Source organism: Perognathus longimembris, chromosome 2, assembly GCF_023159225.1.
Source record: "Perognathus longimembris pacificus isolate PPM17 chromosome 2, ASM2315922v1, whole genome shotgun sequence".
Lineage (NCBI taxonomy): Eukaryota > Metazoa > Chordata > Mammalia > Rodentia > Heteromyidae > Perognathus > Perognathus longimembris.
In genome coordinates this window covers 53,754,548-53,773,985 of record NC_063162.1, presented here as the reverse complement: position 1 = coordinate 53,773,985, position 19,438 = coordinate 53,754,548, and the positions used below count along the sequence as shown (strand labels likewise).

Sequence of the window (19,438 nt, the reverse complement as noted above, 5' to 3'; positions counted from 1 at the left end):
GTGTGTGTGTGTGTGTGTTGCTATGTCCCAGTGCCTATGACAGAGTCAGCAGCAGGGAGGCCATCTTTTTCTGATGACTATACACAAATATACATATGTACATATATATATGCAATTGATTGCTTAACTACACAAGGTGCTGAGTTGGAGCAAGAAAGAACAAAGAAGCAGATCAAGGCACTCCAAGCCAAGCTGGAGAAATCTCTATCTTAAAGAAAAAACTCATGAGTATCATGTAAAATAAATAAAAGATAAAAGCCAAGCCTCTAAGCCTAGTGACTCAGGTGGCTGTGATCTAAATATCATAGTTCGCAGCCAGCCTGGGAAGAAAAGTACATGATCTCCAATTAACCACCAGAAAACCACAGTGGAGCTGTGGCTCTAGCTATAGATCTCTAGCCTTGAGTGGAAAAGCTCAAACACACACACACACACACACACATACACGCACACACACACACACGCACACACACACACAGATAAAATAGTATCCGTTTATAATCTGTAGGGAACCAAAGCATGGCAGGAGAATTTCCCTAGACCTATGTTTGAGGATGGATGTGTTTTTTCCCACTCCCAACTCATGCTAAAACTTGTTTTAATATAGCAGAGTTGGCAGGGGGGCAGGAGGCAGCATCCTTACAAACAACTAATGCCTTCCATGTGAGACTGGATTTCATGGAATGGATTCTTTCTTGGAGAGCAAGTGGCTAAAAGCAGGTTGGCTCCTCTGTTGCCCTCGTTTGTTCCTTTTGCCCCTGGACTCCCAAGAAACATGAAATAAAATGAACCTGTTTCCTTTCTCAATGACCAGCCTCAGGTGTTCTGTACAACAACAGAAAATGAAGCAAGGCAGTTGGCCAAGTTGGAGAGGAGATTTTTCTGAAGAACAAAAGGAAGCAGAAGGCCATTGCAGGAAGGAAAGCTGGGCTTCAGGGACCATTGGCTCATCTATATATCTCAGTAAGAAACCCGCGAAATCTCGTGTAGGAGACTCAGAGTGGGTCAGCACACCCACACCAGGCTTTGCAGAGACTCCATTACAAGCTGGACTAAAACCCTGTGTCCTGATGGTCTGGTAACTGTAAGTCTCCAGGGGGCAGCAAGATGGTGACAGACAGAGATTTAGCCTCTTGACTCCTGCTGCTCTGGCATTGGACATCTTTTCATCTCTCTGGGTCTTAGTTTCCCAATCCTGAACACTGCTATCCCTTATCCCAGGGCTACTGCATAAGTATCTAGAATCCCATTCTTATCCCTGCTCAGGGCTTCTGCTGGTCTCTCTCAATGCTGAATCCACATAATAGTGGTTGGGGTTTTTGGTTTTTTGTTGTTTTTATTTTTGTCAGTTGTGGGGATTAAACTTGAGGCCTAGATGATGTCTCTGAGCTCTTTCACTCAAGGCTAGCACTCTACCACTTAGAGCCACAGTGCCACCTCCTGCTTTCTGGTGGTTAACTGGAGATAAGAGTCTCACGGACTTTCCTGCTCAGGCTGGCTTTGAACCATGATCCTGAGATGTCAGCCTCCTGAGTACCTATGATGTCAGGAATGAAGCACCAGCACACAGCTGTGTGTTCCTTTTGACAGGATCCCTGTGAGCAGTCCACATCTCCACAGGTACAAGCAGGCTAGTGGTTGCGAGAGGATGATTTTTTGCCATTTTCACGAGTGGGCACAATGTACACAGCACACTATTGTTTCCAGCCTGGTGGGTGCCTGCTCAGTGTTATACAGGGCAACTTCTAAGACTGAGTAAGCCAAGCACTGCACAATGCCAGGGGGCGCAGTTACTGCATGGTCATCGTAGGTTTCTTCAGCTACCTAAACCATTTTCTGATAGATGACAGAGGAATTGTATTTCTCATTTTCACAAGGCTAAAGGAAGTGGGTGTGGCAAGGCCTCAGAGACCTTACTGTTTCACTGAGGGACACGCCAGTGAACCCTTGGTGGAATGGAGCTGGGGCAGCTTGTGCCCAGGGTTCTAGGGACCCAGGGAAGGGACACCTCAACCCCACTGAGACTCCTGCTGACACCTGGTGTTCAATTAGCAGAGGCCAAGTGGTCAGGTATTCTAAAATCAGACCAGAAACTCAGCTCCCACTAGCCTATGGGTCAGTCAGGCTGGGGATGTGTCAGAAGAGGGATAAGAAGCAGACTGGAAAAACAAAAATGACTGCTCTGAGACCTCTAAGTACCAGCTAACAAGTTCTGCTGTGCTTTGCCAGAGGTGACTGGAAGCCACAAAAAAGGCATCACCTATAAGTGCAGCACTTTCAAAAGATGGATTGAATGGGGCACCAGTAGCTCATGCCTATAATCCCAGCTACTGAGGAGGCTGAAATCCGAAGATCAAGGTTCAAAGCCAGCCCAGGCAGGCAGAAAAGTCCATGACACTCTTATCTCCAATTAACCAGCAAAAATCCAGAAGTGGAAGTGTGGCTCAAATGGTAGAATGCCAGACTTCAGTGAAAAAAAGCTGAGAGTATGAGGCCTTGCGTTAAAGCCTCAGTACCAGCATACACGCGCACACACACACACACACACACACACACACACACACACACACACGATTGAGCTTCTGTGATAGGAATAAACCTGATAAGAGCAAGAATGGAAAATAGAAATCCAGAAGAAGAATAGTAGGGAATCTGAGCTAAGACCTGGTTGGGAAAGGCTTAAGGAGAGAATGGCAGGTATGTGGGTAATGAATTACAGAGATTAAGAAGGTGGGGTCTACACATGGGTCAGTGTTCAGATTGGTAGTGAGCAGAAGAGAGAGATCAGAATGGCACACAACAGGGAACAATGTTCGGGTGGAAGAATAGATGGCCTAAGGCTTGAAACTGGGGAGAAAGAGCTGCCTATGGAAGTCCACGTAGTGCTTGGCTGCAGAAGATCCTTTCTTGCTGTCCCCGGGGACCTCTCTCTCTAGAAAACTTGGCTATGGTTCCTTGGGACAGGCGCCCTCCCCTCTCCTTTCCAAGGGGAAGTGTCAGCACCTACCAGAGGTCACATGACCCAGCTCATCCTTAGGGATGCCACATGCTTCAGAGTGACACCAGCCAGTGATGGGGACTGCTGTCACTGAAAACCAGTGGGGAACCCTCCACCACAGAGATCTGGGGCCCTGTGAATGATTGCATCTGTACTTCATTTCCTCATGTATAGAGTGGGGTGTGGGGAGCTCCTAGGGTTTCTCTGGGATATGAGACAGTATATGAAAAGGGCTCTACACAAGTCCTGGTATGTGGTAGAAGTTTATTAAATATCACTCTGATGGTTTCATTGTAGAGGCTGTGAGATCGGGACACTGGTGTGCCTCCTTCCGAAGGGAAATGGTTAGGGGAAGCAGGCTGAGGGGGATCAGGGATTCCTCTCAGAGAACAGAAAAAAATGAAAATCTGTGGACCGTGAAGGCTTCCTGGACTAATAAAAGAGAAAATAGGTACCTAGGTGTTAGGGGACTCTCGCTCTCTCTCGCTCTCTCGCTCTCTATCACACACACACACACACACACACACACACACACACACACAGGCTTTTGTGACTCCATCAGGCCACCTGCAGGCACTAAAGCAAGGCTCATCCATAGAAGTTGGGCCAAGGAAAGGGGGGTCTCTCAGCCCTACCCAGGGTTCCTGAAGCTAATAGGTAATGGCCCACCGTACTTGTCCAGCTAGCAATGCATGATGGCTGCTCACAGTGCCCTCCTGTGACCATCAAACATAACTGCAGGAATCCTTGGAACCTGAGCTACAGGAGGGATGGAATAACTCCACCTTGGGAAAACTAAGCCCTTGGGCATGATGGAGCAACTCTGGAGGAAACAGAACCTTGAACAAGGCACACATGGGGTACAGAGGGGCTCAGGCAGACATTCATCAGAATTGTAATATCCAAAGAGCATCATCCAGAGTCTGTGGTATACTTTAGACTACAGATGGTCCCTGGTTTGCAGTGGTTTCAGATTTTCAGTTTCTTCAGGGTTGTGAAAAGATGTAAATGCACTAGGAATCATACTTCATATTTCGAATTTAGATCTTTTTCCAGGGCTGCCTACACGCAGTAGTCCTCCCTCCCTGTGGTGTGCAGCAGCAAGCTGAAGATCCCTATCAGTTGGTGATCACGGGGCCGGTGTGTGTGTGTGTGTGTGTGTGTGTGTGTGTGTGTGTGTGTGTGTGTGTGTGCGTGTGTGTGTGTGACAATCTGCACCCCAGGGAAGACAGGGACTGTGTGAGTCAAGCGGAGCATTCCCCTACCGAGATGGATTTAGTGTGTTCTCAGTTCACACATTTTTTTTTTTTTTACTTAGGATGGATTTATGGGAACATCACCTCTTTTAAATCAAGTAACAACTGAGATTGGCCCATGGAAACTACACAATCATCCCTCCCTCCCAGCAGATAGAAAATCTCCTCTTTTATGTTGTCCTTGAGCTCACCTTCCCTACCCAAGCTGCACCTTGCCCATCCCACTTTAGACCAGAGCCTATCCTCACCGCTCAGCCAAGCTTAGCCTCTGCCAAGCCCACTACTCTTCAGATCTGACTTGGAACCAGGACCCCCAAGAATGGAAGAAACATCACAGAACCCTGAGCTGAGCCTGCGCACACACTTTTTTTCTCTGAGTTCTGTCAACGTTGTGGGCAAGGATGAGAGAATAGGATTTTGCTTGTTTGTTTAAAATCGCAACCCAAATCAAACCAAAGATAAGGGTGAGCTGCCTGGCTCACACCATTGGTCCTCACCATTTATTTGGCTGAGATCTGAGCATCAGGGTTCCAAGCCACCATGACAGACAAATCTAGAGACTTTTATTGCCAGTCAACTAGTACAAAGCCAGAAGTGGCGGTGTGGCTCAAATGGTAGAGTACTAGCCTTAAACGAAAAAGCTAAGCAAGAGGCCCTGAGTTCAAGTTCCAGTACCAGCACACACACACACACAACACACACACACACACACACTAGACAGGGGTAGATACAGGTCTTGCTATTTGCTCTAAAGTCTCATTTGCATTTCTAACCACACAACAATACTAATACATGACCAATGTTTATAAATAATAGCATTTCCTGGATCATCACTAAATCTCTGGGCCACATTATTTAACTCTACACTCCTATAAGGTCAAATTTGAAAAAATATTAAATGAACTGGCTTACTCAGAAAAGCCAGAGGCCTGGGATTCAGACTAAGTACTAATTGTACTCCAACGACACTAAAAGAGGTAATGTCCTTTTATTTTTAACTTGGAGAATTTAATTTGGCTGTTACATTAAAACTGTCCCCTACTCCCATCCCTCAGAGTAATGGCTCCCTAGATCCTTCATATTAGGCAAAAATGGCTTTGTTAGATTTGAATGACATGCTTGGAGTTCAACTCATCTTGAGACAGGGCCTCATTATGTAACTTGTCTTTGACCTCTCAATTCTTGGTTTGTAGTCAGGCACTAGTGTCTCATTCATACCTATAATCTTAGCTACTCTGGAGGCTGAGATCTGAGAATCATGGTTTGAACCCAGCCTGGATAGGAAAGTCCATGAGACTCTTATCTTCAATTAGAGACTCTTATCTTCAGCCTCCTGTTTCATCATTATCCATAACGAACCCAAGGCCATGACTACATTATAACATGTCACACAACTGATGCAATCGGCTTTGACTACAGGTTAACTCTCCCCCAAAATACCACATATTGAAGGTATGGTCACTGGTGTGACAATACTAAGAGGCAGGGAGGTCTTTGACAATGGATCCTAGCTGGGCACTGATGGCTCACAGCTGTAATCCCAGCTACTCAGGAAGCTGAGATCTGAGGATCATGGTTCAAAGCCAGCCTGAACAGGAAATCCATTACACTCTTATCTCCAATTAACTACCAGAAAACTAGAAGTGGTGCTGTGGGTCAAAGTGGTAGAGCACTAGCCTTGAGCAAAAGAGCTCAGGGACAGCACCTAGGCACTGAGTTCAAGCCCCATGACTGACAGAAAGGAAAAAAGAAACAAAGAAAATATACTAGCTGCTAGTCCCAGAGGCCCAGGCACTGGCTGCACCAGGCCTGGGGGCTGGACGGTGAGGTGGGGGGTATGCTGTGCAGATTATTTTGTTGTTTATAGCAGCCACTGGCCAGGGCTCATCAGCATGTGCTGGGGGGAGGGGGAGGGAGTGGCTCAGGTGAGAAGACACAGAAGGTGACCTCATGTCCCTCACAATGGCCCAAATGGAATCTGGAACCCAGTGTCTGGGCAGCCACACCACTAACCAGCCCAGCCTGTTCACTTGTCAGGAGACGGTGGAGAAGACCTTATGTTTTCTTGGGGTCTCCTGACTTCACCCAGCTCGGGCCTCAGGAGCTCATGGGGAGAGCGCCTGGCCCGTGCCTTCAGACACTGGACCACACCTCCAGACCTCCATGTTTCTAGAGACTACCCTGGAGGAGCCCGCAGGTAGTCCCAGCCACCTCCCGGCAGGCCTACAAAGGCCAGGGCAGCACCTTCCATGGCTCACCCCAGACCCCTGGTGCTCAGGGTAGCAAATTCAGAGCAGGAACATCAGCTAAGAAGCCCCCACAGCCAGCTATACCAGCCAAAGAGCCACGAGGGCGCCAAGGTGCCATGGAGCTCGGCCTGGCTCTACCCATGACTACCAAGGAAAAGAAGTTTCCAGATCTGGTGGAAGAAGATAAGCTACTGAACGGTCCAGCTGCTGAGGACCAGGATCTGTCTCTGCCATCTCCAGCAGTGACAACCGAAGATGACCTAGCTGCAGTGGACCTTGAACTGGCCACCATGCCCACACATCCTGAGGGAGGCCACCCTGCAGCTCAGGTGGAAGCAGAAGGGCCCTTTAGTGACCTCAAGGCTGTGGACTTCAAGCTGGCCCTTCTGTCCTTGGCCATGGCAGAGCAATACCTGGCAATGGCAACCACAGAGTTCTCGCAGATTTCTGATGGGCTGGATCTCGACACAGACTACTCCCTGTCATCTGAGACAGACTTTGCTTCTTTTTTACTCTCCTGGCTGCTTTGGAGACCTCGTGGGCTCTGCTGGCAACTGAAACAGACCCGCCTCTACATGCAGAGGACTGAGTTCCTGCAGGCATAGCCTAGCAAGCAGGCCACAATCCACATCCCAAGGACCAATTCTGGGGAAGAACTCAAGACCTCATCTGTCCTTACAATATCCTGAGCTCCATGGAGCAACTGCTCCAACACCAGAGGCCTTCCTCCCTTTCCTTTCCCTTGGAAAACACCTACTTCTTTTTTCTTCATATTTTATTCAATATTCCATGTGTAACCTTAAGTAGTTTTAATCAATGTTCATTGTTTATTTAAAAACAAATGGATCCTAGCTGGGTGCAGGTGGCTCACATCTCTATTCCTAGCTCCTATAACCTCAGCACCCACCCCTCAAGAGGGGAGAGTTCCAGGGTTGCTTGGCAGTGTGTTTCAAAAACTGGGCAGGAAGGAATCAAGGCAGGCCCAGGGCTCCTTTGTGCAACTTCCTGTGTAGATACGCTGGGAAGCTGAGATCCTACATCCCTCTGGTCCTCAGGCAACAGCAGAGGGCCAGCAGCAAGGAGGAGAGTCAGCCTTCACTGCAGCAGATTCTGGGCTGCCTGCTGAGTCTGCACTTCCCTTTCAGAAACACCAAAACCCACTCTGCCCTGAGGCTGTTCTATTCCTACCAGCAACTATGATCCTAAAGCTTTGTGAATTCTCAGGGTTTGGGACATGTAATTGAACATAGGGAAGACCAGGTTGTTATAATATTTAGCAATTCTTAAAAAAAAATTCCAACCTCCATGCAAAAGAACAGAAAAAGATCCAGGGATAAATGGCTTATGCCTTTAGTCCTAGCTATGCTGGAGGCTGAGATCTGGAAGATAGACAGTTCGAAGCCAGCCCATACAGAAACATCTGAGAAATTCTGTCTGTATCCAAATAGCCAGCAAAAAGCAGAACTAGAGGTGTGGCTTTAGTGGTAAAGAACTAGCTGTGAAGCCAGGGACTGGTGGCTCAAGCCTATAATTGTAACTCAGGAGGCTGAGATCTGAGGATCACAGTTCAATGCCAGCTCAGGCAGGAAAGTCCATGAGAGTGTAATCTCCAATGAGCCACCAGAAAACTAAAATGGGAAGTGGAGCTGTAGTTCAAAGTGATTGAGCACTAGCCTTGAGCAAAAAGCTCAGGGACTATGCTCAGGACCTGAATTCAATCCCCACACTGGCAGAAAAAAAAAAAAAAAAGGCAAGTTACAGCATGATCCTGAGTTCAGGCTCTAGTACTAGGGAGAAAAGAAACAAAAACCAACAAGAAAAAAACCAAACAGTGAAAGAACCATGGTGTAAGTCCTCCAGGAATGGCATCACATCGGAGCCTGCCCTCGATGAAAAGTGAGCTCTGCCCATGATGTGTTTGTGTGGTCCTGTCTGTGAAAGAAAACACATGGTGTAGACCCAGGTCCCAAAATCCCACAGCTTGGCCCTGTGACTTCTGAGAGGTCTCCCCTCCCTCCCAGGAAGAGCCTACAAGAGCACCTTGCAAAACCCTCAGTCCAGGGCCCCCTGCATCCCCTGTCCCCCAACTCCTTGCATCTGGGCCAGTATCCATCTGCCATAGTCTTCCCCCAAGGCCTGAAAGGAGGGACCTGGATGGGCTTCTTCATCCAGAGCCCAGTGCAAGTGCTGCACTTGCTCCTCCTGACCCCGCCTGTCTTACCTCTCCAGAGAGATCCACCATAAAAGCTCTTGCCCAAGTGTTCTCCTCACTCCCTCTGCCCCACCCCCACCCCCATGCATCTGACCCCGTGCTCCACAGGGCCCAGAGTGGAGTGACCCCCCCTCCACTTCCTAGGTCTCTGAGTGGCTTCTGTCATGAGGAAAAATGTCTATCAAAACCAGGTTGGGTGCCAGTGGCTGTAATTCTAGCTACCCAGAAGGCTGAGGTCTCAAGACCAGTGCTCAAAGTCAGCCTAGACAGGAAAGTCCATGAGACTCTTATCTCCACTAAGCTCAAGAAAACTAGAGGTGGTGCTGTGGCTCAAAGTGGCAGAACACTAGCATTAGGCAAAAGTGCTCAGGGACAGCACCCAGGCCCTGAGTTCAAGCCCCATGACTGGCAAATAATAATGATGATGAAGAAGGAAGAGGAGGAGGAAGAGGAGGAGGAAGAGGAGGAGGAGGAGGAGGAGGAAGAGGAGGAGGGGAAGAGGAAGAGGAAGAAGAGGAAGAGGAAGAAGAAGAAGAGGAGGAGGAAGAAGAAGAAGAAGAAGAAGAAATACCACTTCTCCCTGCTTAATACATTAGCAATCACAAGGGCTGAGGAGGAGGTGAGAGTGTCATTTTTCAGCAACATATTTTTAACAACATTTCTTAGGTTAAGATGCACAGAGCCACCTTCTAAGTCTCCTATGTCTGGAAATGTTGATATGCTTTCTTCATGTAAAACTCAGAATTTATCATCTCAAATTCCAACAAACTCTAGGCACCTGCCTTCAGCGTCCATCCTTTCTCCAGTTTTTCTTTCTCATCAACCCTATCACCTTTCAAGCTCCAGCCACCACACACTCCCTCAGCCCGCCACAGCCTGGGCCACTGTGCCTGTGCAAATGCTGGCCTCCCTCTGGAGCACTCACTTTGCCTCTGTGATCCCTATGCCAACCTTGGAGCCTTATTTCATACTCAGTCCTCTGGAGTCCACCAGCGTATGTCAGATGCTTCCTGCACACCTTTGGTCCACTCCTGCTCTGGTTGGAGTCTGTCTCTCTCCCACACAGGAACCATGATACTCATGACTGGGTCGCCTGGGCACAGCACAGAGCCAGGAAACTCTTGGCAGCTCTGCCATCCTAGTGTGCGTGTTTATAATGTAAGAAATCTCCAGAAGAGACACATAAGCCCCTTGGGCCCGGCGCCGCCCTTTGCCAGTCACCAAACAGGACCACACATGTGGGCAAAGCCTAGCTGGGTACCTCGGGGCACTGCAGGGTGGCTAAGCTTTTCCTCAGTGGGTGGGGTGGGGTGCTGGCCTCCCGGGCATGACTCACATTGCTCCTCCCACTCTCGCTCCTCCTTCTCGCTGGCCTGGCTGTGCAGGTGGGCTTGCTTGAGAGTCCAGTATAGTTCCTTAGCCCTCTGCTCCTCCTGGAGGCGAATCTGCTCTTCTCCTCGTTTCCTCTCCTCTTCTTCTTTCCTCTAGAAAGTCATGGGGACAGACTGACATTAGAGGGGAGAAGGGTCCTCGGGAGGCAGCAGCAGATGGGAGCCGAGTTGTCATGGATGCAGGACATTCAGGAAGAATCAAATTGGTTGGAATATGGAGACTGATTTGTAAACTCTAAAACTTTGAGCAAAGATAATAATTAAAGGATCCTGGGCCATTCTCAGACATGAGAAACAAAAAGGTATACAGGTAAAGGGAGGAATACCTGGTCTTCCTGGGGTCCAACTCAGCCCAATACCAGCGGGTCTCAGCCTTCAGCCCGGATATGGGATGCCAACACAGAGCTGGCTTAGGAACCTTAAACTTCTACCCCCACTTTCAAGCTCCAAAGAGAGTGTGTGTGTGTGTGTGTGTGTGTGTGTGTGTGTGTGTGTGTGTGTGTGTGTGTGTGTGTGTACATTTCTACCTCTGTTTTCACATAAGTAATGTAATAACCTGAGGGGCAGAAGCGCCTCCCCACGTTGGCGTGATTGCCATGCCACACTGCGGAAGAAAGAGTAGATCCCGCCACACGTTGAGGAGACCGAACCTCCACCCCTGGAATGCCAGTGCAGGGAAATATTATGAGCAGAACTTCCGGACGGGGAGGGAGCAGAGAGAAGAAATGAGGAAGGAGGTGTGGAAGAAGCCTGAGTCCGGACCGGTTGGAGGAGGAGCGGAGCAGTGAGCCGTACCGGACAGGCCGGAGAGCTGAGAGAAGAGAAGAGCAGGAGGAGGAGAGAGGAGTGAAGCGAAGCAGAATGGAACCAGAAGGGCCAGAACCAGATGGGCTGGAGGAGCAGAGCAGTGAGCCGAACTGGGCCTCCTGGAGGAGCGGAGTGGAGCAAGCTGGAGGAGCAAGGCCTGAGGAGAGGAGCAGAGTGGTGAGCCATACTGGACCTGCCAGAGGAGAGGGGCAGAGCCGAACCGGAACTTGAGGCCTGATGAGGAGTCCAGAGCCTTAGGCCTGAGGAGGAGTCCGGAGTCTTAGGCCTCAGGAGGAGTCTTAGGCCTGAGGCCTGCGGAGGAGTCTGAAGCCTTAGGCCTGAGGGAGAGTCTTATGCCTGAGGCCTGCGGAGGAGTCTGGAGTCTGAGGCAGAGTCTAAAGCCTGAGGCCGGCAGAGAAGCCTAAAGCCTGTAGGCTTAAAGCTTGAGGAGAGGAGAGGCCTACAGGAAGGAAGCTTACTGCCCTGGAGGCCTACAGGAAGGAAGCTTCCTGCCCTGGAGGTTTGGAGATTTGGAGACCAGGAGGCTGAAGTGGTTAGAAATTATAGTGGAGGTTCGGAGTTCAGGTCAAGACAGGCCTCAGGTCAGTACAAGATAGTCACAGGCAAGCATTAGGAGGTGGAGGGTGACTCTGGTTCCGTGTTCTAGATTGTAAATAGAATCCCTTTGTAAATAAAACCCCTTCCCACCTTAAGCTGTGCCTAAATGGATTATTCTTGCTCTCAGAATACAACAGTAACAGGTACATTTGGAACATACATATACAGATATGAAGACTAGGGTTGGAGGCATGGCTCAGGTGGTAACGTGCCAGCCAAAGAGCAAAAATATAAGATACTGAATTCAAATCCTGGTCTCAGACTTAAAAAAAAAAAAAAGAATTTTATGAAGACATCTAATGAAAAAGACCTGATAGAAAAATCACTGCCCACAGTGCCCCCACTGCCTTTGGTCAGGTCTATATATCTGATGAAGGCAATGAATACTTCATTTATCAAGTGTGTGTGTGTGCGTGCACATGCACATTCGCGTGCACTAACTGGTCCTAGAACTTGAACCCAAGGCCTGGATGCCCTGAGCTTTCTCATTCAAGGCTAGCACTCTGCCACTTGACCCACACCTCCACTTCTGACTTTTGGTTGGCTACTTGGAGATGAGTCTCACAGACTGTCCTGCCCAAGTTAGCTTTGAACCACAATCCTCGGATCTCAGTGTCCTGAGTAGCTAGGATTATATGTGTGAGCCATGGGCACCTGGGCTGACTTATCATTTATTATGCAGTCAATTTTGCCTTTCTTTTATGGTACATGAACTTTTAGCACTATGCCTCCCATAGGGGTGAATGCACAAACTTTCCCTCTCCTCCTCAAGTAAATCCATATCACAGCTATGGTTAAGTCAAGAATCTAAGCCATGTCAGTAACAGTTCTCTGCAAAACCGTACACAGTGCTGTTCCCACCAGTTCTGAAACTTCTGCACTTTTAAACCTTTCAACATCTCTAAAATTTACATGTGCCTTATAATTTGCCTTTTTCACTGCCAACATTTTTTTTCTCCTGAAAATATAGTTAATGAAGCAAGAAAGGAGGACTAAGATGAAGACCATAAAAACCTGGAAGAAAACTGGGCTCTGATTATTCAAGCCTATAATCCTAGCTATTCAGGAAGCTTAAGTCTGAGGATAACAGTTCAAAAACAGTCTGAGCAGAAAACATTTGTGAGACTCTTCAGTTAACCACAAAAGCTGAAAAGAGCACTGTGGCTCTCGTGGTAGAGTACCAGCCTTGATCAAACAGCTAAGAGACAGTGCCTAGACCCTGATTTCAAGCCCCAGGACTGGCACACGTGCATGCACACACAAACACACACACACACACACACACACACACACACGACATGATGATGCCTTTTGGGATGATAAACTGAATGGAAGTCTTCTGAATCACCTCAAAGACAAGAAACATGGCTGGGCATAGCGACAAGAGTAACTGGGGGCTCTTGATGAGAGCAGTGCTAACTGGGTGGGTTCTACCATCCATACACTATGGGAAGAAGTGACATGACCACAATGACCCATTCCATACCTTCAATAGGAAATGTCCAATGGGAAGGAGTGGATTTGGGGGCTGACAGCTCAGGGGAAATACAGGCATGGAGTGAGTTGGCAATCTGGAGGGTTGGCTTTAAGATGAGAAATGCTAGCACAGAGAGTTATTTACTGACCCCAAATTGAAAGCCAATTCTCCAAGTCTAGAACTTAAAAAGGAGCTGAGCTTGACCACAAAGCTCTATATCACCTTCATCAACATTGCACCAGTAGTCCTGGTCAGTCAACCCCTGTCTCGATCCTTCTCCTCCCTTGCACTCATAGAATGGACTTCATAACCAAGCCCCATAGGCTGAGGGGCTTTGAGTGAGGGAGCTACAAGTTTGTCTGCACATCAGAAAAGGGAACCCTACTACACTGTTGGTGGGGGTGTAAACTTGTTCATACACTCTGGAAAGCAGTATGGAGGTTCCTCAAAAGGCTAAACATAGAGCTCCCCTATGACCCAACAGCCCCATTTTGGGGCATTTACCCAAAAGATTACAAGCAAGACCACACTAAAGCTACCAGTACAAGTATGTTCATCGCAGCACAATTTGTCATCACTAAAATATGGAACCAACCCAGACGCCCCTCAGTAGATGAATGGATCAAGAAAATGTATGGGGGGCTGGGGATATAGCCTAGTGGCAAGAGTGCCTGCCTCGGATACACGAGGCCCTAGGTTCGATTCCCCAGCACCACATATACAGAAAACGGCCAGAAGCGGCGCTGTGGCTCAAGTGGCAGAGTGCTAGCCTTGAGCGGGAAGAAGCCAGGGACAGTGCTCAGGCCCTGAGTTCAAGGCCGAGGACTGGCCAAAAAAAAGAAAATGTGGTACAATTTTGACAATAAAGAAAAAAGTTTAATTTAAAAAATTTTTAAAAGAAAATGTGGTACATATACACATGGAATTATATACCTCTGTCAGAAAGAGTGACATTACCCCATTCGTAAAGAAATAGAAGGACTTGGAAAAAATCATACTAAGTGAAGTGAGCCTGACCAAAATAAACACAGACTCTATGGTTTCCCTCATTGGTAATAATTAGTACATGTCTAGGATAGTCCTAGCAGAAGATCACAATAGCTCAATAGCTATGGCCAAATGAACACATAAGATGATGCTAAGCGAAATGAACTCCAAGTTATAGAAACAAGTGATTTATCGTTGTTCTTATTTTCACATACCATGTGAAAACATGCCTTTTTCTTCTGTCTTTCTTCCCTATGTCTTTACCCCTGATATCACTGTAACTGATTTTGGTACCTTGGATATTGTATATATGTGTATTGGAACTAGGGAAGGGAAGGGGAATATCAAAATGGGAGAGACGAAGGATAAAAGACAGACCAATGCAACAGCAATACTTACAAAACTATATGCTTTAAACCAACTGTACAACTCATGGGGTGGAGGGAGTTGGGGAGGGGGAAGGCAGGGGGGAGAGGATGAGGAAGGAGGTAACAAGTTGGATTAGAAATGTACGCACTGCCTTATGTATGAAACTGTAACCCCTCTGGCATCACTTTGACAAAGATATAATTTTTTTAAGAAAAGCTGGTTTCATTCTTCTTATGAAAAAAATTACTAGTAGTATCAATTAGTTGTACAAAGAGACTTGATTTAACATGTCCATGTGTGTATATGATGCATTTTGTTTTGTATATTTATTTGTGTAATATTTCACATACTTACATTTATATGTATTTATATGATATTTTTGTTGTACAGATGGTCATTTAAGTCCTTTCTCCATAGCCTGCAGGTGACTCCCTCCCCCTACCATCTCATCCACACAAGACCTTCCTTCTGTGTATGTGTATGTCCATCTTTGTCCAATTTCCTCTTCTTTGAAGAACACCAGTCTTATTGAATTTGTACCCAATTCATCCAAAAGATTTCATTTTAGCTTAAATGACTCCTGTGAACTCCCTATGTCCAAATAGTTATATTCTGAGGTACCAGGAGTTAGGACTTCAATATATGGATTTATGGGGGACATGATTCATCCCACAATAGAACACAGAGAAGTGTCAGGCCCAGGGTCATGGATAAGTGGAGCCTCCCCAGCTCAGAGGACAGTGGTTTTCTTACTCCACCCAGCTCTGACTAACATGAAGGACGACACTAAGTGACATTAAGTGACAGTGCCACCTCTTCACTTTAAGAACAGAGCATTATCCAGGGAATCAGAGGTCTCCGTCAATGTCTTTTCAAAGGAAAAATGACCAGCCATTTACAGTGACAATGGCAAGCTCTTTACAAGCAAAAGGATGACAAAAGGAAAACATTTCACAACTACAAACACACAAAATTGTGTCTTTCTCTCTGGGGTCTTGCTAAAATGATTCAATTCTTACTACTGAAATTGCCTAAAAATTCTCACTGTTGTTAAAACGATCAGAGATCGTTTGGCCACTCTGAGATACTAGAGGACAAGTTTGACCAGCCAAAGGCCAACCCAGTCAAGAAAGATGTGCAAACACTCCCATTCCACCCAGAAATGGATAGATTGGCCTGGGGTAGCTTCCCATATCCCTCTGAAATGCCCAGCTTATTCAAACCCCCTTCTAATAACTGATCTGTAACAGCAACCTCAGTCCACAGAGGCCTGGGTCTGCTCAACCCCAGTGGACAAATGCTGCATCCAGAAGACACCATCATTATCATGGTGACAAATGCTACTTCATCAAAAAACCCTACCTAAGTCATTAACCAACAGAGTACAAGCATTCGGCACCAGTCCCAGGACTTTAACTCAGGGCCTAGGTGCTGTTTCTTAGCTTTTGTGCCCAAGGCTAGGGCTGTGGCACAGCTCTACTTCCAGCTTTTTAGTGGCTAATTTGAGATAAGACTCTCATAGACTTTTTTTGTGCCTAGGCTGGCTTTGAACTGCAATCCTCAGGTCACAACCTCCTGGGTAGCTATTACAGATGTTTGTGAGCCACCAGCAGCCAGCAACACCATCATTTGTGCTGATCTGCCACAACAGTACTGTGAGAGGTGCTTAAAAGCTACTTTTGCTGTTTGCTTGGGCCCATGAATTAACTAAAAATAAGAGACACTGACATCCCTGCCTCCACCTTAGAATGTAGGGAGCACAGGACTGACAGACAAAATGTTTTGACAAGGGAACATACTTGAAAGGGACAACAAAGCCTCCTCAGGGACAGACCACCCATGAGGCACCAAGGAGTTGTTTATCCTGGCCAATGATAAGAGCAGTAACAACTTCTCTGGGACCCCTCCCAAAACAAGGACTGAAACAATGATCAATGATCAACCTTTTAATTTGGTGCCAGTCCTGGGGCTTGAACTCAAGAACTGGACAGTGTTCCTGAGCTTTCTCTCCTCAAGGCTAGTGTTCTACCACTTGAGCTACAGTTTCACTTTTGGCCTTTTTAGTGCTTAATTGAAGAATCTCACAGACTTTCCTGCCGCAGCTGGCTTCAAATCGTGATCCTCAGTTCTCAGCCTCCTCAGTTACTAGGATTACAGGCATGAGCCAGAGATGCCCAGCAGCCAGGCCATCATGGGAAGACAAAATTTCAACTCTTCTAGAGCCATCTTTGGAGTTCAGACATGAGTTCTGTGGTTCATAGAGAACTGGAAGCAGGGAGAGAGAGATATGTGTGATTGCTTATCCCCACTAATGCAATCCAGACATCATAAATCCCTTTGGTAAAGCTGGCTTTGGTTATCTATTACTGAGCAACTAGAAACTAGCAACCAGAAACTGAAATTACTCACAGCAACATTTTTATTTCTGTATGACTCTGTGAGCTAATGATCCAAGCAGGGTTCAGTGGACGGCTTTTCTCTACCCTGTAGTTGAGCTTGCCCCCTAGGATGGGCTGGTGGCATTGGGAAAGATTTGGTGGCATATCTAGTACTTCAGTGCCCTTATCTTAACCACTTTGCTCTGTGGCTAACTTGGGTTTGTTTTGTTTTGTCTTTACAGCATAGTAATCTTGGGTAGCAGGTTTCTTATAAGTCAGCATTGTAAGAGAGGTAGTTAGGAGCTGCATATCTTCTATAGTCTGTCCTTAAGAGTTGCACAGATAAAACATATCCACAAGAACCATATGGTGCTAAAGGCATGGCTCAAGCAGTAGAGTGACTGTACAGTAAATGTAAGATCCCTCATTCAAACATCAGTTCCACCAAAGCAAAGAAGATACCATACACACACACACACAAGCTACCTCAGAATGTTTACTAGTACAGTATATTTACTCTAGCCCAAACTGAAAACAACTTAAATCCATCAGGAAAGAATTGAAAAAAAAAATAAAAACAGAGCTAAATAAAGTTTGAAAACACTAAAATATTTATATAATTATAAAAGTTGTAAAAGTTAAATCCTCTCTCCCAGAAATGGTTGCTTATGTTTTTATGGTTTTGTATATTTTATAAAATAGAAACAGGAGCCAGACACCAGTGGCTCACACTTTAATCCTATCTAGTCAGAAGGCTGAGGTCTGAGGACCTTGGTTTAAAGCCAGCCTGGGCAGGAAAGCCAGTGGGGCCCTGATTTTAAGTCCTAGAACCAGCACCAAAATAAAAGGAAAAGAAAGGGAGGGAGGAGAGAGATACCACTACACATTGGAAGGGACGGAGAGAAAGAATATAAAAATTATATTTTAGCAGTTTCAGAAATATTGTTATTTCTCAAGTGTAAAGCAAATGTGGAAAATATTTATACTTGTTGAACTTGTGAGTTGCATGCTCACATATATTTGTGCTATTTTTACATTTCTATATATTGAAATGATTTTACAAGTAAAAATTGGTGGCCCGCACCTATAATCCCAGCCCTTAGAACGCCGAGGCAAGAGGATCTCAAGACCAGTGTGGGCTATATAGTGAGATTCTATCTCAAAAATAATTTTTATATACTTTAATTTCTTTGCTTAGATGAATCATCTGTAAATACACACACACACACGTTCTATATTTTTGCCAGCACTTGCTCAACATGCCTGCTCAGCTGGTACTGTCCCATTTGGCAACTCCTGCCCACCTTTTTTGGCCCTAGATTAATTAACTGTGGAATTTCATGGACTTTTCTACCCATGCTGTCTTCGAACTGTAATCTTCCAAGTCTCAGGCTCCTGAGTAGCTAGGATCACAGGTATGAGCCACCAGAACCCAGCTAATTTTTCTTTTAAGTTGAGTGGCAGTGAGTCGTTTCTGTGTTATAGACATCAAAGCTTGTCTCAAGGCCAACACAGGCTCATCAGGAGGGGAAATAGGTTTTACCTCACAGAGGGACCAGTAACAAAGAATTTGCCCCCAGCCATCTGGAATCTTCTACGGAAACCTTTCAGATAATGCTCCAACCTATACTGATCAATTTCCTGGGATGAAGAGCTTGCACAATGTCAAGCCAGTGCTTGAGGAACAGTTCTCACCCAAATCCCCTAGACGGTAGACCCTGTCTGATGCCAGGGCCCCAGATCGGATGCTCATCATGTGCAGCAACCCCAGGACACACAATACAATGCAAGTTTCTGAGCATCCTCAGAACCACAACAGCCTACATCAGGATGATCATTTCCATTCAAGTTGAAACACTCACCTTTAACAAATAATATTTTAAACCCAACACATGGGAACTATTTTCTTTCATTGGAAATAACATCAACATTCTGCATTTGAGTCCCTCAAATTTGAAGACCCTCAGGTCAGGCCAGGAAGCTTTGCTGAGTCTGTCATGAGCCCTAGCACAGAGCTCCCTACAACTTATCACTCCTCCTATCATTAAAACTCCCAGGGAGACCATCAACCACAGGGTCTCCACCAGGAACACCATCCTCTTTGTGTACCCAGCTCTATCAAACTCAGCTCCCAGCATCTTGGCTCAGCCCTGTGGAGGAGGGAACCCACAGCGAAGCAGATGATGTCACTGCTGGAGAGAGTGAGAAAGAATTGGTATTCCTCCCCAGCAGACTAAAACAGTCATCACCCAAACCAGTAACACAAATCTCTCCCCTGCTGCGGACTGGATTGGACATATGATTACAGAATCATTCTTGCTTTCAGTAGGCGTGACACCACGTACCCCTGCTCCACAGGACCGTGTCTGCATGCACAGGAGATACTCATGAAAGGTTTTAGGGCTTTATCAGGATTTTTGAAAACTCTCAAGCCTGATCTGGAGCCTGTTTATGTTTTAAAATGAAGTCTTACTAGAACACAGCCACATACATGCATTTCTTCACATATTGTCTGTTGTTCCTATTATACTACAAAGGCAGAATTGAGTAGTCTAGTGCAGAAGGTAGGACCCCACAGCCTGAAATACTTACAATCTAGCCCTTTTCAGAAATGCCTTTCCTAACATCTGTGCCAAAATGCCATGATCTATACACTTCCTTACAAGTTACTCAGCAAAACAACAGGAAAAAGAAAA

The 19,438-nt window shown here is 46.4% G+C and overlaps 1 protein-coding gene across 2 annotated transcripts in view; it reads right to left on the bottom strand.

The window, feature by feature from the left end:
• The window catches only part of Sh2d4b (SH2 domain containing 4B), a 56,282-nt gene that overhangs the window by 27,932 nt on the left and 8,912 nt on the right, over nucleotides 1-19,438 (bottom strand). For both annotated transcript variants that reach the window (XM_048335895.1, XM_048335905.1), the window contains exon 4: nucleotides 10,052-10,199. In XM_048335895.1, the coding sequence (XP_048191852.1) occupies nucleotides 10,052-10,199 (148 nt within the window). The remainder of the gene's footprint in view (nucleotides 1-10,051; nucleotides 10,200-19,438) is intronic.